Source organism: Felis catus, chromosome A2, assembly GCF_018350175.1.
Source record: "Felis catus isolate Fca126 chromosome A2, F.catus_Fca126_mat1.0, whole genome shotgun sequence".
NCBI lineage: Eukaryota > Metazoa > Chordata > Mammalia > Carnivora > Felidae > Felis > Felis catus.
The window spans coordinates 17,160,727-17,184,023 of NC_058369.1; the positions used below are offsets into that span (position 1 = coordinate 17,160,727).

The following is a 23,297-nucleotide window of genomic DNA, read 5'->3' on the forward strand; positions in this document are numbered from 1 at the left end:
GGTCTTCAATTCACAACCATGAGATCCAGACCTGATCTGAGATCAAGTGTCAGACACTTAAATGACTCAGCCACCCAGGCACCTCGAAAAAGACCCACTTTTAAAAAATTTTTCTTAAAAATAAAAAAATACACACAGCATGACAAAGAGTTTTAGTAAGAAAGTGTCAGCTGAAAAGAGATATGAAAAAACTGTACATTCTAAGTGAACAGTTAAAAGTATTTGTCTCAACAATTTTTCAAAGAAATAAAATACAAAACAAAAAGCAAAAACTTTATGCGTCCCCAGTAAAAGGGAATGAGAATCTTACCGAAGCGGGTCATCAGCCAACAGACCAACACATCCAAACCTTCTTCTCAGAACCCCCTCCCTCTCGTGACGCATCTACCTCCCAAGTTGTGGCTTCTCACGAATCATGGATAAATATTAGGTGGTTGGGCTTCTTAACACTTTAAAGAGTAATAAATCTCACATCCTCCCACCTTAAAAAAGGGCTGAACCATACCTTTGAGACCTTGAAGGCCTATACTTTGTACTACCTACTGTGTATGTATATGGCAACAAAGCTATTCAAAACTACTAAGACAAAACCAATTTTCCCTTGAAAAATCAACACCTAAATTAAATTATCCCGTGATAATATTTGGTTCACAAAATTAAAACTCAGATCTAGAAAGGAAAATCAACTACACTAGGGGCGCCTGGCTGCCTCAGTTGGTAGAGCATGCGACTCCTGATCTTGGGGTTACATTCAAGCCCTGTGCTGGGTGTAGAGATTACACAGAAAAATCAGCTGGAATGCTGCCACACTGCATGCGTCACTTGAAATCTCAATGACCCTTTGAGACTTCCTTGCCCCTTTTGTGGGAATGCCAGCTCCTGAGACGGCTGTATGGCCATTTGGTAACTTTTTATATAATATACTTGATACACCTTGGGCTGTATGTGAGAGTTTATTAGTGAAAATCTGACAACAATGAGGCCCAGAGAAGAAACAACTAGAGGAGAAAAACGGTACCAAACCAAATACCTCTTCATTCTTTGTTGAAATTCGCTGACGAAAACTCACAGGCTTCCTGTTCTCATCCACCTCATAATCCTCCTCATTCATCCATTCATTGAAAACATCAGTATCCAAAATCCATCTTGCATGAACCTAAAACCACAATGAAGCATGTGTATCTATATAAATAATAAATCACTACAGTTTGTATAAAGTATTCAAAACAAAAGAAGCTGACTTCTTATTCTCAAAGCCTCAACTGCACAGAAGAGTTTAAAAACATGAGACCATTAAAGACCTGTGAATGGCAACTTAACCATTTCTAATTTTTATTTCACGTTACTGAATATAGTAAGAAAGCATCATTGGTTTTGCATAGACTGAGATTTTTTTTAAATTTTTTTAATGTTTATTTACTTTTGAGAGAGAGAGAGAGAGAGACAGACAGACAGACAGACAGAGGGGGAGGGACAAAGACAGACTGGGACATAGAATCAGAAGCAGGCTCCAGGCTCTGAGCTGTCAGCAGAGCCGGACACGGGGCTCAAACTCATGAGCCATGAGATCATGACCTGAGCCGAAGTTGGATGCTTAACTGACTGAGCCCCCCAGGTGCCCCTAAAGTTTTGATAACTAAGACCCTTATATTTGATAATCACGTCATTGTTATTTCAGCTGTATTCAGTTATAACTGAAAAATAAAATTGTAAGATATTTAAGGTGTACATTATGGTGATTTGATATGCATATACACTGAGAAAGGATCCTCCCATCTATTAATTAACATATCCATCACCTTACATACTTATTTTCCTTGTGTGTGAGAACATTTTAAGTTCTATTCTCTTAGCAAATTCCAATTATACAATAGTGTTATCAACTATAGTCACCATGTTTTACCTTAGAACTTAGAACTTCCATATAAAAGCACTATCATGCAGTATTTACTGTTCTGTTTGGCTTATTTCACTAATCATGTCATCTTTATCTTGATGAAAACCACTGATAAAAATTCAACAGCAATAGGCCAAAGCTAGCCATTGCTCTAGGCATGAAGGATGTCTTTATGTTTATGCATTCGACAAAATTCTAAGGAATGACGAAAGAGAACATTTACAGAGCGTCAAGTACACAGGTGCTTTCTGGAAACCTTTCAGGAATAGCCAAGGTAGGGGAGCGGGTGGAGAAGTGAAAATCAGAGTCAGGATTCTTACAAGCCCTTTACATGGCAACTTCTCTTGTTTTGTTAATGTTTTTGAGTAAGAATTAATAAAATGATGGGTTTTCTGAATGTTATATACATACAGATATTTAAACCACAGACCTAGCTTATAACAAGAATTATCCAATACAATTTCTCATAGGGAGTACACTGGAAATTGGGACTAGACAATTCTTCCCTGTGTAGACAAATGCAAAATAATTTCAGCATGAAAATAATTAAATTAAATAAGTTACTGACCACTGAAAAACGAGAACTCCATAAATCCATACTGGTAACAAATAAATAAGGGGAGAGGAAGGGCTCTTGCTTATAGAACTCTGAAAGCCAACTGGTAAATGTGGAGGAAGGGCTGGAATAGAAAATTATCACTGTGCAATCATCAAAGAAAAGACTGGCTCAGGCAAGAATTTCAAGTTGATGCTAAATCTGGGTGACGAATGGAGAATTTTGATGGGAAGCAGGGTATCTGTATGGTCTAAAAGAATCTCTTACAGATTGCTTATAAATTGCAAGTGAAAAAAAAAAAAAAGAAAGGAACTATACAGTGGATCCATCACAGCACACCTTAACTGGGTGATCAGTGTCACCACCCAGTAACAGATGGACAAGCCATGCCTCCCAGTATGACGCCCTGAGAAGGACACAACATCACTTATGCAATATTCTGGCTAGAATACAGAACCTGATTTAACCATTAAAAAAAATCACAAATGCCAAATGAGAAATATTCTTTTCAAATTCAAAAATGTCTTAGGAGGCAAGGAAATACCAGGATAATGTTTCAGGTTAAAGGGAAAACGAAAGAGACAGGATATTTTACTGTAACAGCTGATATTAAACAGTATTCTGTAGCAGAAAAAAATGCTACAAAAAACTTTTTTGGGTCAAGTGACAAAACTGGAATACAGACAGTAATGTATTGTGGCAACATTAAATTTTACTGAATTTGACAACTGCAATGTGCTCATGTAGGACAATCTCGTATTCTTAGGAAACACAAACATGTCTTAAAGACCTGTGATAGGGGCGCCTGGGTGGCTCAGTCGGTTAAGCAGCCGACTTCAGCTCAGGTCATGATCTCACGGTTCGTGAGTTCGAGCCCCGCGTCGAGCTCTGTGCTGACTGCTCAGAGCCCGGAGCCTGTTTCAGATTCTGTGTCTCCCTCTCTCTCTCTGACCCTCCCCCATTCATGCTCTGTCTCTCTCTGTCTCAAAAGTAAATAAACGTTAAAAAAAAAAATTAAAAAAAAAAAAGACCTGTGATATATGCATCTTTATCTCAAAAGGTTATGAATAAAAAATAAAAACAGAGAAGAAGTGATAGGTCAGAATGGGAGTAAAATGTAAAAAATAGGCAAATCTGGATAAGGAGTGTACAGGTATGCCACCTACTATTCTTACTCTTGCAATTTAAGTTTGAAAATATTTCCAAATAAAAGGGTTTCAAAAAAAGACTAAATTGTTAATCCCAGCTTCCTCATATGAAATCTGAAGCTTTAAGTCTTTCTGAACGTCACACAACTCAAACTAGGTTGAATCAGGTGTAACATCTAATATTTTTAAGTGTTCAGCATACCACATAAAACAGCCAATAGAAACTATGTATAATTACCATGTCTCATGGAAAGTGAGATCTCCCTGCAAAAATAACTGATTCCAGGACTGGGATATAGAACTGCAAAAAGAGGTTGGAAATTCTTTTTGTCCCAGAAAATAGGAAATATGCGAAAATGAATCGAATAATACCAAAAAGTCACAGGAGGCAGCTTAAAGGAGTTCCCACTGGCCAAATTCTGGACCATTCATCACAGTGAAGAATGGCAATAATGTCACTGCTCCACGACTGCATAGTGAGACTATAGATACGTGTAGAGGGAGAAAAGAAAGCTCATTACCATGTAAAATGTCAGTAACAAGCATAGAATGGACAGAGTGAGAAAACCACTAGTAGTAACTAATTCAATCAGGCAGGAATTACTTACGAGTGAGCAAACTTAGGGATACAAATTTGATGAAGAAAAGGATATTTATATAATGTCAAAGAATTTCTGCATATTTTTAATTTCAAGAAGAAAAATGGTAATGTTACAGTGGGAAAACCAGGCAGATAATACCTTAACAATGAGCCATAATGGGAAAAATCAAAACACATGGCCCCTGATGTGACACACTGAGACCAGAATACCACTGAAGTAGTTTTGCAGCCAAAAATGCATAGCCTGAATATAATAACGAGAAAATATCCATATAAATTCAGATTCAGACATTCTAAAAAAACACACACACACAAATCTAGCTTATACATTTCAAAACTGCTAGTGTCATGGAAGAAAACGGCTGAAACTTCAACATTAGACTAAAAAGATCTAACAACTACATGCAATGTGTGATCCTGAACTGGATCCTGGATCAGGGAAGAGACTCAGTATAAAGCTTACTCTACCGGGGTGCCTGGGTGGCTCAGTTGGTTAAGCATCCAACTTCAGCTCAGGTCATGATCTAACAGTCTGTGAGTTCGAGCCCTGTGTCAGGCTCTGTGCTGACAGCTCGGAGCCTGGAGCCTGCTTTGGATTCTGTGTCTCCCTCTTTCTCTCCCCTCCCCTGCTCATGCTCTGTCTCAAAAATAAATAAAAACATTAAAATAAATTTAAAAAAAAAATAAAAAAAATTTACTCTATCAATGGGACATTTGGTGCAAACAAAATATAGGCTCTGTATCAGGTATTAATATTGCTTCAAAAACTAAATATCCTAGGGGGCGCCTGGGTGGCTCAGTCGGTTAAGTGGCCGACTTCGGCTCAGGTCATGATTTCGTGGTCCGTGAGTTTGAGCCCCACGTCAGGCTCTGTGCTGACAGCTCCGAGCCTGGAGCCTGTTTCAGATTCTGTGTCTCCCTCTCTCTGACCCTCCCCCGTTCATGCTCTGTCTCTCTCTGTCTCAAAAATAAATAAATGTTAAAAAAAATTTAAATATCCTAAATAACGAAAAACAGGCGAATCTGGAAGAAGAGCATAAAGCAGCATTTTGTTTTGTATTATTCTTGCAACTTTCAGAATTACTTCCGTGTTAAAAGCCAAAAAATGGGGCGCCTGGGTAGTTCAGCTGGTTAAGCATCCAACTTCAGCTCAGGTCATGATCTTACAGTTCATGAGTTTGAGCAATGTGCATGGGGCTCTCTGCTGTCAGTGCAAGCCAACTTCAGATCTTCTGTCTCCCTCTCTCTCTCCTCTGCCTCTCTCTCTCAAAAATAAACATTCTTTAAAAAAGCAAGAAAATAAGAGTTAATGCGTGGATTATTACTATTACAATGACTAGAATAGAAATGACTATTATAATAAGAGCCATGAACACGGTTTCCAGCCTTCCTAAATGACACGACCAAAGTTCAACCGTACTCCTCACGCGCCTCTCTCAATTGTCTCAAACCACAAGGTAACTGGATTCTGGGGTCTCCTCAAACACCACTGTCTCATAGCCATGGATATCTTAATAGGATGACAAGAAAGAAAGATCCTCATTCTGTATTTCCTTGAAACATAGTTATGGAAAAGAGCTGAGAAATGCTATTAAGTTACACAAGAATGTTTTTAAAAAGGGATCTTTCACCTTCCATGGCTTTTCCGGAATTGGGGGATCTTCAACTTCTGCATCAACATCATTACTATGGACCCAAGTATCATAGCTACAAAGGAAATGAGAAAAGGGAAAAACAGATTAGAATTCAGATTCATTCACTAAAAAGACTTTTCATCAAAAGGTAAAAATATATTTTAGAAATACTATTAGGATCTAGTAACATAATATTTCATACATTTTTGTTTCTGCTACTCTGACAAAAAAACTCTTCTGTAGAGGTCTGTAGTGATCCTGACACTGTTAAATCCAAAGTTCAAGCCTCAGTGCACAGAATTTTAATGGGTAGATTACTCTCTCCTCAAAGCCACTTCCCTCACTTGGCCTCTAAGACAGCAGTATCCTCCAATGTTCCTTCTAGTCACCAGCCTCTCCTCAGTCTTCATTGCCAGTTTCTCCTCTTCTCCCAAACCTCTTCAACACTGGAAAGTCCTAAGTTTCAGTTTTTGAAACAATCCCTTTCTTGTCTATTCATTCTCTTCATCTCACACAACACTATGGCTTCAACTATATACTCATCTGCCCTTTTCTCTACATGCCAGACTCATGAATCCAACTGCCAATTCTGTATCTACCTACATGTTTATTAAGGCTTTCAAAACTAACACTGAATTTAAACACATAATGCCATCCTGACCTCAATAACGTGCCCTAGGCAATCATCTCCATCTCAGTAAATGCCAACTCTATCTTTCCAGTTGTTCTGGCCAAAAGCCTTGGAGACATCCCTGACTTCACTCTCAATCACCTCCTATAATCCAACCATCAGCAACTTCTATAGTTTGTTCCACTTTCAAAATATGCCCAGTATCTATCTACTTCTCAACCTTCTACTTCTGCCCAAAGCCCGAGTCAATTTTTCATAAAGCAGCCACAGTGATCCTTTTGAAAATCAAGTCAGTCCACATTATCACTACTCAAAATGTTCCAACAACTCCCACACAACTCAAAGTAAGAGCCAAAATCCTTACTGGATTGCCAAGGCCTCATGATCTAGTCCTGTGACTGTCACTCTGAGTCCATCTCCTAATACTCTCCCCTCACTCATGTTATAGTCAAGGCATGTGGGCGTTTGTTGGGTTCTTTAAACATGCCAGGCAGTGGCCACTTCAAGCCCTTTACAGAGGCTCCTCACTACCCAGGAATCATATGGCTCACCCTCCTATCTTCACATCTCTTTGCTCAACGGGTTCGCTCTTTCAAGTACTCCTCCTGCTCCTCCACAATTTTGAAATGAGCATAGAATTATCTACCAAACTGAAACTGTGTCAATGCTACTATACTAGCCAACAAATTAACTGTAAAACCAAGAGATACCTAAATGAAACACAAGTATGGTAACAAGCATGGGCTTCCTGTAGCTACTACTCAGAAGTTATTCAAAAGCGTCCGGAACAAGCACAGCTCTACATACCTATTCACAGCACTCAGGTAAGTTTCCCAGTAATACTTAAAACATGAGTTGGAGAAAAAAGTTCCTTTACCAAGTTATGAATTATACCAGGTAAAGATTACAATGATGAGTCTGATAACCTTACATTCTCTCAAAGTCTTGAGTTCAAAACATTATAAAGATAGAAAGGCACAAACTCGAGCAATCCCCCCTTTCTAGGGTCCCCCATTCCACACTTTCAGTTATCCAGTCAAACATGGTTGAAGACAGATGGTCCTCCTCCTGACCTTTCATCAGAAGGTCGACAGCAGCCTAAGACAACACCACAGTGCCTGTGTCACTCACCTCACTTCAACTCATCACGAAGGCATTTTATCATCTCACATCATCACAAGAAGGGTGAATACAGTACAATAAGGTATTCTGACAGAAGAGAGACCACACTCACGTAACTTCTATCACAGTATATTGTTACAATCATTCTATTTTGTCATTAGTTATTGGTGTTAATCTGTCACTGTGCCTAATTCATGAATTAAACTTTACCTTAGGTATGTACATATAGGAAAAAATATAGCATATGAAAAGTCTGGTACTATCCATGGTTTCAGGTATCCACTGGGAGCCTTAAAACAAATCCCCTGCAGATGAGGGTGTCAGGGGGACTGCTGTAGAGTTAATAAAGAAAGTGAACAGTGAACAAGGCCCCTTGAGAAGACAAGACTCACACTAGATGCTTTATCTTACGTGATACATAAAGAAAAAGTTGGCAAACAGGCTAACATGTTTTTACTGTTATATATTTAACATCTCTTATTATTATAAAATTTATTTTAACTGTATACTTACGAAGCTTGTCATCACAAATTCGAGTTTCCACCTAAATGTTTCAAAGGGCAAATTGATTTCCTATTAAGACTTCCTACACCCTTGGAAGGTTTAACAGTACCAAGGACTATTTGATGCCTCAAGACTAGAAATGTTTTATAGAAAGCATTTAAATATTAAAACCTGTTAGTTCATTTAAAGTAATCAATTCTGGTTCAGAAGAGGCTGATTAGCAAATTGACTTAATCTTGTCCTAATCAACTCAACCTATACGAAAACTGTGCATATACTCCTCAAATTTTGAACGTATCTAAAAACATTATTTTCTTCTTCAAAAATACCTTTACAAGTAAAATAGAGAGACTCAAATAGATTAACTTAAAAAGAGTGCATAACCAGACATAATGTGTCATTGTTTGATGATGAAAAATACAAACCTATCCAATAGTCTTATTCCTTCCATAAACTGAAATGGACTCTGATCAACTCTAGATCTAACTACCAATTTAAAGGAGATACAGAGAAAGGAGAAACATGTTCAAAAACACCACAGTGATGCCATTAAAAAAAAAAAACAACAAAGCACAGTGTGGTAAACTTTACAGGACAAGGAACCTGGTTTCTTAAATAATACAATAATACAATGCCTGTGGTGGGAGTAGGGAAGACAGAGACAGAACCTAGAAACTGAAAAATGTGCTTACAAATATATCAATGAATCACAAAATGTGGCTGAATTCTACTTTCAACAAATATCAATCTATAAAGTAATCATATGTATCACTTATATGACAACGACTGGATAGAGGACACTGTATTAAAGAATTCTGTTAAGTTTTTTTAGATTTGACAGTAATATTACTTTACCATTTTTTTTTAAATGAGGCCTTGTTTTTTTAGAAATACATATTGAAATATTTACTATTAAAATGTTATATTTGGGATTTGCTTCCAATAATATGAGAAGGCTAAAAGTGGATGGGGGTATAGGTGAAGGAAGACTGGTCTGACATCAAAAACCCACAATGGACAGACTCTCGTGAACTTCATGGAAGGTTATCCTTTATTCGGAAGCATCCTATGTAGGTGTAATACTAATTAAACAAGGACCACCATTTTCATTAACATCACTAACATCTAGTTCTTACAATACTCTTTATATTTGAAAACTGAAACACACTATGAGTTATGATTATCTCAAAGTAATAATAACACTAGGGAAATAAATTTCTGCCAAGAAGAAAAAGTCTCCTCTTTAGACATAAAATAATTCATCCCTTATAGTATGGCATGAATATTTTTTTTGAAAAAATAAATAAAATAGTCATAAAATATTAGAGAGAAAAATTCATTTCTTGAAGGAAACAAATCTAGATTAGCATTCTAATACTGTGCTAAAGGGGTGCTTTGGCAAATGCAGCAACGTATCAGTTTATTAAGATAAATAAAGCCATGTGACTGAACTGAGTTCCATAAATAAGAAAAATCAGTAATACTCAAAAAGTGAGATCAAGCAATGAAACAAAGTTGTCATTATTGAGAAAGTGAAACTACATGTAAATAAGTCTGGCTTGCATGGAGATTAAAAATCTTTGTCCCATATCTTAGGACATGTCGACATTACCTGTCTGGGTAAAACCCCCAGTGCACTAACACCTGCTTATCTTTTCTCATCACCGGTCTCAACCATTCTTCTGAAAAGGAAAAAGAAAATACATTAGTCGGGCTGACAAAATAAATGAATAAATTATTATTTTAACTAAATTTCTACTTAGAATTTTTAGTTTGCTAGTAAGCAAACTCCAAAAAATTCTTCTCATAATTAAACATTGTGTCTATCATATTAAGGAGAAGTTTTTCAGCCATGTATTCAGAATTACTAGATTCTAGACCTATTATCCATTGCTCTTAGCAAATCCAATTGTCCACACAGTAAAATACTCTCCTCCTATCCACCTGCCAGTTTGTCTGCAATTCCATCTAAATCATGAACACTATATATTCTTTACTGCCATATTTTCCATGTAAAATCTCTCCTCCCTTTTTGTGTGAAGCTTTACAATTACTGTACATTTTTCAAGGTGTAAGTCATGCTTCATGTCCTTGATGGAAGTTTTACTACATGGTCTTCTTCCTCTATATTTACTGCCTCTGGCATCCTATAGTACTTCACACAGTGCTACACCAAAGCTTTTATCAATACTATTTTTACTATTTTTTAATGGCATCCTGTTAATTTAGTCCTTCCATCAACAATGTAAGCAGTATGATCACACTGGATATTTTTATTTTGAGCCTCCTTAGCAAAGATTGGTGCAAATTTATACAACAGGATGATTCTTACTGATTTTAATCATAGTTGGATTATATCTACATTTCAGCACTTGTGTGTCTGTTTCTTTGGTAGTCTAAATTTAGCTTAATAACCTGTTTCTATTGCTCAGAGGGAACTAGTCAAGTAAGCCCTTTGAAACCCAAGAAATAGCAAAATAGAACAACAAAGTGAAACCAGCTAAGTAAAAGGGGCTTTACGTTGCCAATTTCAACAAGAAATAGCCCCAGGTTCACTGACTAAAGGCATGAAAGACCACATACCTCTGTGTGTGTGTGTGTGTGTGTGTGTGTGTGTGTGCGCGCGCGTTTTATTTTAAGTAGGCTCCACACCCAATATGGGGCTCAAACTCACAACCCTGAGATCAAAAGCCAGCTGAGTGTCCAGTGCCTGTGTTCTTTTTCAAGCATCCAATTGCTCACCCGACTATCTTGAAAGAAATGTGAAAAGGAAGAAATCAAGCACTGTTCCTTAGCCTGATTTCTCAAAATGGCCAAGGAAAAAGTGAAGAGGTCAGTGGGTCTTTCATAACTCACTATGTAGTGACAAAATATACTGACTCTTAACTAATAAGAGCTGCCCTTTAGAATACTAAATCTAGGGGCGCCTGGGTGGCTCAGTCAGTTAAGCGTCTGACTTCGGCTCAGGTCATGATCTCACGGTCCATGAGTTTGAGCCCCGCGTCAGGCTCTGTGCTGACAGCTCAGAGCCTGGAGCCTGCTTCGGATTCTGTATCTCCCTCTCTCTCTGACCCTCCCCCGTTCATGCTCTGTCACTCTCGGTCTCAAAAATAAATAAACATTCGGGGCGCCTGGGTGGCGCAGTCGGTTAAGCGTCCGACTTCAGCCAGGTCACAATCTCGCGGTCCGTGAGTTCGAGCCCCGCGTTGGGCTCTGGGCTGATGGCTCAGAGCCTGGAGCCTGTTTCCGATTCTGTGTCTCCCTCTCTCTCTGCCCCTCCCCCATTCATGCTCTGTCTCTCTCTGTCCCAAAAATAAATAAACGTCGAAAAAAAAAAATTAAAAATAAATAAATAAATAAATAAATAAATAAATAAACGTTAAAAAATTTTTAAAAAAAGAATACTAAATCTATCTTCAAAGGTTGTGCAGCTTTTGTAGGTAAAGAAAAAAAAATCCTCCTTTTTACAAGTGACTTTGACAGAAAGAAACTATGGCACTGATTGCCTTTGGAAGTTTGCCTGGTAGCAAAACTAACTAAAGGTTAAAGATGTAAATCCACATTCTTCCCAGAGATGATTATAAGCTACACAGAACCAATAAAACAACCAGTTTTATGAGTAAAAATTAGTCCAAACTGAGGACAGATACATAACTCTCACAACTCAACAATAAAGACATAGTCTAACTAAAAAATAAGCAAAGGATTCTAATTTTTTACCTCTATACTTTTGCTTATTTTGCATTCTCTTCTAGGATGCCATACCCAAAATCTTACCAAAAGATTAAGGCCAATTAAATATCACATTTTATTTAAAATTTTGACTAATCCTCATTAAAGACATGTGGCATTTTTGAGGATTTTACAACACAGTTTCTAATGTGTTTCTGGATGGTACTGCTATCATCTACACACTTACCTGAAACAAATACATGTAGGGAGCCCAGCACAGGGCTTTGCTAAGGGTCAACATTTACCTGACAGTCCGTTACTCTAAGGTAAATCATACAGCGTGCACAATCCTGTCTTACTGATTATACTAGAGTAGAATATTATCAGTAGTTAGAGCAACTGTAGTGCTGTAACTACTGATAATATCAAGCAAGCATCATCAGTACGCAGTAAACTAGGTTGTATTAAACCAAGGAGAAAAATAAACCAGCACCAGTAAGGAATCACTAGTAGCTTGTATAACAATTACAGGTCAGGGGCGCCTGGGTGGCGCAGTCGGTTAAGCGTCCGACTTCAGCCAGGTCACGATCTCGCGGTCCGTGAGTTCGAGCCCCGCGTCAGGCTCTGGGCTGATGGCTCGGAGCCTGGAGCCTGTTTCCAATTCTGTGTCTCCCTCTCTCTGCCCCTCCCCCGTTCATGCTCTGTCTCTCTGTCCCAAAAATAAATAAACGTTAAAAAAAAAAAAATTTAAAAAACAAAAAAACAAAAAAACAATTACAGGTCAAATCTTTTGTAAAAGGTGATTTTTTTCATAAAGTTCACATGCTAAAAGTTTTTTTTATCAGTCTTATTGGAGAAACAGAGCCTGCAACAGAATCAGTATTCTTATACCACAGCAATCCACTACCCCCATCTAGTGGAGATCAGTGGCTATTACCTAACAGGATAAAGGCTGAGAACCTGTTCAACAATGAAGGATGAAGTTTCTCACTTTATAAAAGCACAACAATCACAGGGCTGAGATTCTGACTGTAACAAATAAAATCAAACTTTTAGTTATCACACTGATGATATAAAGACCTAAATGTAACAGCAAAACTAAAGTCTCAGAAGAGGAGACAGGTTGTAAAACTTCAGGGCTCTGGATGAGGCAATGGTTTCTTAGATTTGACACCAAACACAGAAGCAACAAAGCAACCAAACAAACCTAACCTCCTGTAATTGTTTTCAATACCTGTAGGATCCGTAGCAATGTCTCCCTTCCATTCTCTACTTTGTTTTCTTTTTTCCCCTGCTTATTTGCAGAACAACTGCAATAGCCTCATTGATCTTTACTGAGAGCCATTTCTGACACTGCTGAGCACGCCTTGCTGTTTATTTTCCACATCATTAAGTTTTGTCTGTAATTATTTCCTTCTTTCTTTAGGTTAATTTACTATTATTTTTCCAATTTCATAAGAAAGATGTGTGCACCACCGATTTTTCAGTCTTTCTTTCCTAATATACAACTTTTAAAAAATGTTTATTTACTGGGGCACCTGGGTGGCTCAGATGGTTGAGCCTCCAACTTTGGCTCAGGTCATAACCCCACAGTTTGAGTTCAAGTCCCACATCAGGCTTACTGCTGTCAGCGCAAAGCCCACCTCGGATCCTCTGTCCCCCTCTCTCTGCCCCTCTCTTGCTTGTGCTCTCCCAAATATAAATAAATATATTTTTTTAATGTTTACTTGAGAGAGAGAGAGAGAGAGCGCACAAGAGCACAAGATGGGGAAGGGCAGAGAGAGGGGGGGAGAGAGAGAATCCCAAGCAGGCTCCACTCTATCAACGCAGAGCCCGATCTCGCAAACTGTGAGATGATGTATGACCTAAGCCAAAAATCAAAAGGTGGATGCTTAAAGGACGCCTGAGTGGCTCAGTCAGTTAAGCGTCCAACTTTGGCTCAGGTTAGGATCTCACAGCCTGTGGGTTCAATCCCCCGCAATGGGCTCTGTGCTGACAGCTTAGAGCCTGGAGCCTGCTTTGGATTCTGTGTCTCCCTCTCTCTGCCCTCCTCCCCGGCTTGTACTTTGTCTTTCTCTCTTCTCAAAAATAAACAAACATTAAAATTAATTAATTAATTTTAAAAAAAGAGAGAGAGAGAGATGCTTAAAAGACTGAGCCACCCAGGTGCCATCCTAACATACACATTTAAAAACATATTTCTCTCTGGACACAGCTTCAGCTGCATCCAACAGAATGTTCTTGCACTTTATTATTCATTTCATAATCATTTAATTCTGAAGATTTTCTACTTCCATTGTAATTTCTTCTTTGCCCCATGGATTACTTGGCAATGCGTTTCTTAATTTTCAAACATATAGGGATTGTCTGGTAATCTTTTTGTTCCTGACTTCTAGCACAATTGCACTGGTCAAGAAAAAGTACTGAGCATGGGGCAATTAGCAACTCAAACCTGACATAATTTGGCTTCTTATATAGATGTCCTACAGGGATAGGTTATATTAACCAGAAGACTTGAGCCCTATAAGAGATGGGTTTCTCAAATTAATGTGGTTAACTTATTAATTCATATTTTCTTTCTCAACAAATCAGTTTCCATAGCTCTATAGAACTCAGGCCACTAACAAAATCAACTTTCAGGATAGCAGAAGTAAAAGTTCAGAATCTGAACCGTTTTACATTCACCAAACTAAAATATAGTAGGCCTTGTTCAGACAGCCACTAAGCCCATCTTCCCCAGAGATGTTCTTTCATTTTGCAATGTCTCTTAATTTTGAGAACAGAAGCAACATAGCAAACATTAACAAAGTTAATACATAAAGCATGTCTAAACTTAACACCCAGATAATATAACCGACAAAGAAATAAATAAAAGTCCAATGATTAGAAAGTTGGACATCACAGAATTAGTTTGCTTATTAGCCGATTCAGCAAAAACCAGAAAACTACATTTAAATAATCTGTATAAGTTACTTAGTACTGCAAGTCTCTTCTGCAAAACATGGGTTATATCGTTTGAATAAATCTGATAAAATTTAAAATCTAGTGAAACGAGTTCACAACCAACAATGAACTTACCATCCTCTTGAGAGGAAGGATATGGATAAATGTGGTGGGAAGCCTTTGACTTCTCATCAGTAAATGTCCCCTGGAAAACGAATAAGCAACATAAGAGTAAAGCACATGGCTGCACATGGCTAACAAAGTATGCAACGTCAGATGCAACCTGCCTGAGAATCTCCAAGACATTACTCTGTGTTTTAAGACTGTAATATTTTTATTATTTTCAGTCCAGGAAAAGGATAATTGTTAATAAAAACAAATAAAAACACATAAATTATCTACACAGTTTATACTGTATAGAAAAATCATGCAAGTGCCTCTGGGCTAATTCCCTATCTCTCTCTAGGTAATCTTACCAGGAGTATGAGTACTTCTAATTCTTTTTTTTTTTTCAATGTTTTTATTTATTTTTGGGACAGAGAGAGACAGAGCATGAACGGGGGAGGGGCAGAGAGAGAGGGAGACACAGAATTGGAAACAGGCTCCATGCTCCAAGCCATCAGCCCAGAGCCTGACGCGGGGCTCGAACTCATGGACCGCGAGATCGTGACCTGGCTGAAGTTGGACGCTTAACCGACTGCGCCACCCAGGCGCCCCTGAGTACTTCTAATTCTAAAAGTCACTCCAAAGTCATCACAAATCCTAAGTTTTTTTGTGCTTCAGTGTCTTCTGTGACATACAGTGGTAATAATACGTATTTCACAAGATTTTGTTGCAATTTAGCAAAGACTGGTGACAGGTACTCAAACAATGGAGTTACTGATGCATTCTGAATGTCAGAACAAAAGATTAATCATCAGTATTCAATACTATCATTAGCTTAAGGTCTCTTCTGTAAGACTCTATGAAACCAGGGAGATCTTTACATCTCTCTAGAGGTTATCCCTAGTGAACAATCATGAAGCCAACCAGATTTCTGAAGAAAAACGGCAACTGAATGTTCAGTATCAACTGTAGGAAAATACGTAAGTTTCTTCCAGGATGAGCTGGTAGCAAGAAGAATATAGCTAATTCCAGCTTGAAGGCAATAGCCAACAGGCTAATTTGTTCCATTTTTGCCTTCTAACATTCCACATGTAATTAAACTACACTTGGGGCACCTGGATGGCTCAGCTGGTTAAGCATCTGACTTCAGCTCAGGTCATGATTTCACAGCTTGTAAGTTCAAACCCTGCATCAGGCTCTCTGCTGTCAGAAGAGTCTACTTTGAATCCCCTGACCCCCTCTCTCTCTCTCTCTGCTACTCCCCGGCTCACTCGCGTGTTGCTTTCTCTCAATAATAAATAAAACTTTTAAATAAACTACATTTGACAGCCACTCCAATGAATAGTCCAGAAGAGAAGTGAAGATTAAGTGACTTGTTCTAAATCCTAATGTTAAGTGAGAAGAGCAACCAGACTTGAGACAGTAGGGTCAGTATATGTAAGGACCATAGTAAATCTCCAAATGTAAACAATATTAGAAATCCTTACTTCAGGGGCGCCTGGGTGGCTCAGTCAGTTAAGCGTCTGACTTTAGGTCAGATCATGATCTCACAGCTTGTGAGTTCAAGCCTCCCATCGGGCTCTGTGCTGACAGCTCAGAGCCTGGAGCCTCCTTTGGATTCTCTGTCTCCCTCTCTCTCTGCTCCTCCCCTACTCATGGTCTCTCTCTCTCTCTCTCTCAAAAATTAATAAATATTAGAAAAACTGGAATAGACAATATGAACCAAGAGCCTTAAAAATGTTTAAAAATTTTTTAAAAAGACATCCTTGATTTAGGAACTCAGAAGATATTTTACTAATTACTGAAACATAATTCCACTGGCAATCTTTCTTGTAGCAGAAAGAAGAAAGATTATTTCAGGAGGCTTCTCAACTAACCCTAAGGATTAGTAACACTTTGTCACTCAAATGTTGTTTTGGAAACAGCATCTGGTTGTCCTCAGCTAGCTTACCATGATAAGGGTTTGCTTACAGTTCAGCCATGTGTAGTCACAAACCTACATGCAGTAAATACCCTAGGTCTCAACCTAACATGAGGCTCAAGGAGGGAGAGAAAGATGTCCGAAGATAGCACTGGTACGTGTGAATCAAAACAAAGTAAGCTTATGAGGAAAACAGAATTTTCCAGTTTGCATATACAAATACAACACATATCAAAGGGGCAGGCAATGAGGGAAGACAGGTTTACTGGAAACAATATTTGATATCCTACCAACAACTGTGTCATCAACTCCTACTCTGTTTGTGATTCAGACCACAGTCTCTTTAAATTACATAAGCACATTTCACAATAAGACTATAATAACTCCATACCAATGACTATTAAATGCTAATCTTAGATATACATGTGCATCAAATCACCACATGGTACACCTTAAACTTCCACAATGTTATGTGTCAACTGTACCTCAATAATGTTAAATAGGAAAATGCTAGTCTAGGCTAAGAATTAGAGGTGAGTGGAAGAGAAAAAAACTTGGTACTGTAAGAACCAAAAAGAGATAACTCATTTAAAGCAGACATATACAGAAACTAAAAGACGTTATAATTGAGATTTATAAGAAGCTTACTACTACACACTTTTCTGAAGTGATCATGTCTATTACCTGATGTCGTTTGATGATATCTTTCAATTTGTTAGCCAACTTCAGATCAATGTCTGGAATGAGGTAGATGCTGGGTCTGGTCAGACAATTGCTCTGAGGAAGAAAAAAGAGATTTTGCAATTCTCTTGGTTTTGAAATGGTATCACATTACTCATGAATTCCCTAATGGCAAAAATTGACATTCAAAGCCACAGTGCTTAAAATAGGAAGATGTTTTTTAACATAGACTGCAGAAGTTTCATCTCAATATAAAAGCTAAGTGTTCAGCAGGCCACTTAATGTTATCCCCAGATCCTTTCTCTGCAGCTAAGTACACCCAAACAAAAAATGTTGGGAATCACAACCTAGAGAAATTCATCATATTTTTCATTAAGGTACCACACTGACATATTGGTACTCCTATAGCCAATCTCACCTGAACTGACGTTAACAGCCCAAATCTAATGTAGAGTTTCCACCTACACCTTTAACTGGTGGGGGGGCGGGGGGTAGGGCTCAGGGGGAGATGTCCATTTTGGCTCATTGTGTAAGTTACTTAAAAAACAAAGGCTGTAGATTATAGCTCTTTTTCCCATTTCTAACACCTTACAAATAGCAGTGATTACAACATGCATATTTTAACTCCTCAAATCATCACCAAAAATCAACGTACTAACCAAAAAACAGTTATTTCATCTGTGAGACAAGTTTCAGGCATTAAGTTTCTGATAATACCTAGCGAATTCTTGCCAGCTGCTTTTCCCCAGGAAGGCTAATTCAGTTCAGTGATCATTAAAAACTACCAATCAATAAAAATATTAGGAAAGAAAAGAAGAAAATTAAGTGTTCTCTCTTCCATGTTATATCTACTTGGGGAAATAAGATCTATATTAATGGCACAACCATGAAACATATCCAAAGAAAAGGGCTATATAAATGAGTGACCAGTAGATTGAGAGTGTTTATGTTAGATATGAAAGAGATTCAAATAATGGATTAGTTGAAATAAAGAAAATACCATAGATTCTTTTGTCAGAAGTTTAGGATCAATATTCTATAAATGACAAGTTTTAGTCATATTTTATAGCTCTAATCCCCCAAAACCCATAAAAATAATGGAACAATAGAGTTCAGAAATTTTTTCTTCCTTTGATCTTTTGGCAATGCAATAAAGCCAATCACAGAACTGAAAGTATATTAAAGGAAAAAAATTTTAATAATTTAACTTCCTGAGTTACCTGCACCAATGTTTTTTCAATATTCATAAACATTTCAACGTTACGATCCATTCGAGATGGATTCTGTAGATCAAACCTACGCCTAAAAGAGAAGAAAATCATTAATTTGTTCTCTACCTTAAACAAAAGTAAAAGCTTAATTTTAGCACTCAACAAAAACGAATTTGCAAAGATTCAGAAATTAAAATAGCACTCTAAAACCATATGAGGGTATTTTCTCAGTAGTGTAAGAAAGCAAGGTCAACATCACAAAATATTAAATGTTGTGACATTAAGATCCACTCCAGTCAAAATGAAGTACTAATTCCATGAAGTATCCCATTACCCTTAAATCTAAAATATTTTACATCATAAAGAATAGGAACCCACAGATCTAAAGACAGTGAACTACTATACCATTCTTTAAGTGTAAGGAAAGTTTATCTACTTTATATGTGCTTCAAAGTCATTTGTTCAAATTCAACAGTGTCTGTGCTCTCTTTGAGCCTACTATTGCCCTAAATGTGGTAAAATTCATCTATTTACCTTTTCTCTTTTCTTGATGTCTTTTTAAGTACCCAAGCATAACATTCTGCTATTGTCTGCCTATTCTCAGTCACTTCCACATGATTCAATTTTTACAAATCTGAATGTTTCTTTTTCCCTATTTTTTATTCAACACTAACTTTAATTTTGCTCAGTGATTGAGAGTGTGTGCACTGTGGAGTCAAATTGCTTTGGGTTCTAATCCTGACCCCATTTTTATTTATGTAGTCTGGAGTGATTTACTGATCCAAGGATCAATTTCTTCATGAGTAACAATGGCCCATAAGGTTTTTGTGAAGGTTAAATTAGGTATACATGCTAAGGGCTTGAGACAGTATTTATGCTTAGTCTCTAAGTGATTAATCAATGTTAAACTACGGTTATAACATTCTTAAATCATTACTACCACGTGCTAGCTAGGATTAGGCAATCTGCGTCTAGAGCTCATGCTCTCTTAGATCATCCTGTTTTATCCTGGAAATGCTCCCCACACTTCCAACCATTTTTCCCCACTCTGCAGCCTTTCTTGGATGTCACTACCTACTCCATGGACCTGATACTATCACCTCCAGGGCCTATCACAAGCCATTTTCCCTACGAAGTTATTCCTGTCTTCTGTCATGTTCCTAATATATCCTGTGCACACTGCTGTTACGGGCCCACAACAGAATCATCTTGTTTGTAAGACATCTCATTTGATGCCTTCAGAGCAAAGACCAGGTTTTTTGAAAATTGTCCTATGTATCCTTAGTGGCTAACAGAATGTGTGGCTTTATAAAGCAAACCATTCAGGAAATTTTTATTATGACTAAGGTCTAATATTTATTATGACTTTTTCATTAGTGTGCTAGGACAAGACTGAAATGTTTCCTGAAGAATTCCAATTCGGAAATTAAGCAAAGTGTCCACTAAAGCCCAGAAACAGGTAATTCAGAATAGAAGTAGTTGCAGCTTCAAAAATGGCATGTACATGTAAGAGGGACCTTTGTCCCAAGTAACTATATCTTGATTTAACCTTGGTACACAGAACTTTTTCTTAAACTCCATTTTTGGGGTTGTTTAGTATTCTCCTTCCCTAACCTCTTCCAAGCAATTTCCATTAACTGGCAGAACAAAAGAAAAACACACGACTAACTAGGACAACCCTATTAGAGCAGACAGGGGTTCTTTCAGCAAAACAAAAGGAGAGACATGTGAGTGTCTCCCCTTTCTAAAGAAGGGGTCACAAATAGGCTTCTGATAACAAAAGAACTATGTCTAAAAATGTCTCACTTCAGAGTGGCTTACTTAACCCTTTACCCATTATTCATAAACTGCTTCCTTACTAAATAAATAAATGAGGCTGATGCACCTGGGTGGCTCAGTAGGTTAAGTGTCCGACTTCGGCTCAGGTCATGATCTCATGGTTCGTGAGTTCAAGCCCCGCGTCGGGCTCTGTGCAGACAGCTCAGAGACTGGAGCCTGTTTTGGAATCTCTGACACCCTCTCTCTCTGTCCCCCCTGCCCCCACTCATGCTTGATCTCTGCCTCTCAAAAAATAAATGCTAAAAAACAGAAAAATTTAAAAAATAAATGAGGCTAAAGGAAATTATCTCTCCTAGAAATCTGAGAAATAGTTTGAAAGTAGCCGTTAAACAAATTAAAATAGGATTGCCTGGATTTACCTGCAAATGAAGATGAAAAGCTAAATGCATCTGGTAATAGAATCAAGAATTTATTCTAGCTTTCTGATTATTGGTGAGTTAAATTTCTCAGTACTCCAGCTAATAAGTGAAGAAGGAATGAGAGAATAACAGTCTTACAAAAAATTACTAAAATAAGGAGCTGTATCTATACATTATAATATCTACCTTTAAAAAAATTTTTTAAGTGTTTTATCTTAGAGACAGAGAGAGAGGGAGGGAGGGAGGGAGAGGGAGGGAGGGAGAGAGAGAGAATGAGTGGGGGAGGGGGCAGAGAAAAGGGGAGACAAAGAATCTGAACCAGGCTCCAGGCTCTGAGCTGTCAACACAGAGTCCCACACAGGGCTCAAACTTGTGAACCACGAGATCATGACCTGAGCCGAAGTCAGACACTTAACCGACTGAGCCATTCAGGCACCCCTACAATATCTCTTTTCTATTTTTTTTTTCAAAATATGAACACTACCACTTAATAACATTGTAATGACAGCATGATTCTTCTAGGCACTGAACATCAGCTTCTGTCTATTAAAGCAGAAACAAGATATTATATGTCTCCAGAGAAAGGAACAGCACAGTGTCTATGAAGTACTGTTGCCAAAAACAAAACAAAACAAAACAAAACAAAATCAGACTAAGCTTCTAACTACCACATTTCTAGAAATTTAGAAAGACTATGGTAAATAATAAACTAGGGACATATCAGCAAAATCTAGAACACAGAACATTCTATAAGAAAATTTGTTTCTGTAAAAAAAAAACAAAACAAAACAAAACAAAAAACTTGGAAGGATAAGAGCAAATGGAAAACTATTAATTTTCTTAAAGAGACTTAGTCATATCAATCAAATGCCATATATGACTCGTTTGAATACCATCCATGAGATAATCAGGGAAACTTGAACACTAAGGGGGTATTTAATAACACTGAAATTTTTTTTTTAATCTTATTTATTTTGATAGAGAGACAGAAAGAGCAAGCAGGGGAGGGGCAGAGAGAGAGGGAGAGAGAGAATTTCAAGCAGGCTCCATACTGTCAGCGTGAAGCCGAATGCAGGGCTTGAACTCACAAACCACGAGATCATGAGCTGAGCCAAAACCAAGAGTCGGATGTTTAACTGACTTAGCCACCCAGGTGCCCCATAACACTGAAAAATTATTGATAATTTTCTTAGTTGATAACAGTACATTACTATGCTCTTCAAAAAAGTCCTACGTTTGGGTGCCTGGGTGGCTCAGTCGGTTAAACGTCCAACTTCGGCTCAGGTCATTATCTCCTAGTTCATGAGTTTGAGCCCCATATTGGACTCTGTGCTGACAGCTTGGGAGTCTGGAGCCTGTTTCCGATCCTGTGTCTCCCTCTCTCTCTGCCACTCCCCCCACTTGCACTCTGTCTCTCTCTCAAAAATAAATAAACATTAAAAAAAATAAAAAATAAACCAATCTTATACTTTTCTTTTTAATTTTTTTTAACATTTATTTATTTTTGAGACAGAGAGAGACAGAGCATGAACGGGGGAGGGTCAGAGAGAGGGAGACACAGAGTCTGAAACAGGCTCCAGGCTCTGAGCTGTCAGCACAGAGCCCGACGCGGGGCTCGAACTCACGGACCGCGAGATCGTGACCTGAGCCGAAGTCGGAGGCTTAACTGACTGAGCCACCCAGGCGCCCCCCCCATGCTTTTCAATAAGGGCACCTGGCTGGCTTAGTCAGTAAAGCATGTGACTCTTGATCTTGGGGTCATGAGTTCAAGCCCCACGTTGGGCACAGAGATTACTAGTATATCTAGATGAAATTATATAAAGGAGATGAAAGTAAATGACAATTCACTGTATTATTCTCTCTGCTTTTACATATAGTTTATATTTTCCACAATAAATAATATTTTCTACAATAAATAACTAAAATGGTTTGCCAGACAATGACTTAATAACATGACAGATGAAAGCTTTCCTGATTCAGCAGCATGCTATGTAAGCAAAAGAGGTATTTGGGGCACCTGGGTGGCTTAGTCAGTTAGGCATCCGACTCTTGATTTCGTCTCAGATCATGATCTGATGGTTGGAAGATCAAGCCCCGCATCAGGCTCCATGCTAAGTGTGGAGCTTATTTAGGGTCTTCTCTCTGTCTCTGTGCCCCTCTCCCTAGCTCATGCTCGCTCGCTCGCTCTCTCCCTCTCTCAAATAAATATTTAAAAAAAAATTTTTAACTAAAAAAAAAAACCTGAAATGAAGTCAGGTAAATATGGTATAACCTTTAGTTGAAAGATTTAATCTTACTTTGAAATTAACAAGAATATTTAAATAAGCTTTACTTTTTACAATATAGAAATCTAGATGCTCAAACTTACCCACAAGAGAAATACAAATTAAAAAACTAAAATTATAAAGTCTTTTGGGGCTTGTTTTTTTAATTAAACAGGCTCCACGCTCAACGTGAGGTTTGAACCCATGAC

The 23,297-nt window shown here is 37.9% G+C and overlaps 1 protein-coding gene across 4 annotated transcripts in view; it reads right to left on the reverse strand.

Moving 5' to 3' along the window:
* Positions 1-23,297, reverse strand: part of SMARCC1 (SWI/SNF related, matrix associated, actin dependent regulator of chromatin subfamily c member 1) — a 177,464-nt gene that overhangs the window by 121,949 nt on the left and 32,218 nt on the right. For 3 of the 4 annotated variants that reach the window (XM_045049532.1, XM_045049531.1, XM_045049534.1), the window contains exons 4-9: positions 18,636-18,717; positions 17,419-17,511; positions 14,844-14,913; positions 9,706-9,775; positions 5,834-5,909; positions 1,031-1,156 (exon numbers count right to left, since the gene is read on the reverse strand). In XM_045049532.1, the coding sequence (XP_044905467.1) occupies positions 1,031-1,156; positions 5,834-5,909; positions 9,706-9,775; positions 14,844-14,913; positions 17,419-17,511; positions 18,636-18,717 (517 nt within the window). The remainder of the gene's footprint in view (positions 1-1,030; positions 1,157-5,833; positions 5,910-9,705; positions 9,776-14,843; positions 14,914-17,418; positions 17,512-18,635; positions 18,718-23,297) is intronic. The other variant, XM_045049537.1, reaches the window with a different exon arrangement.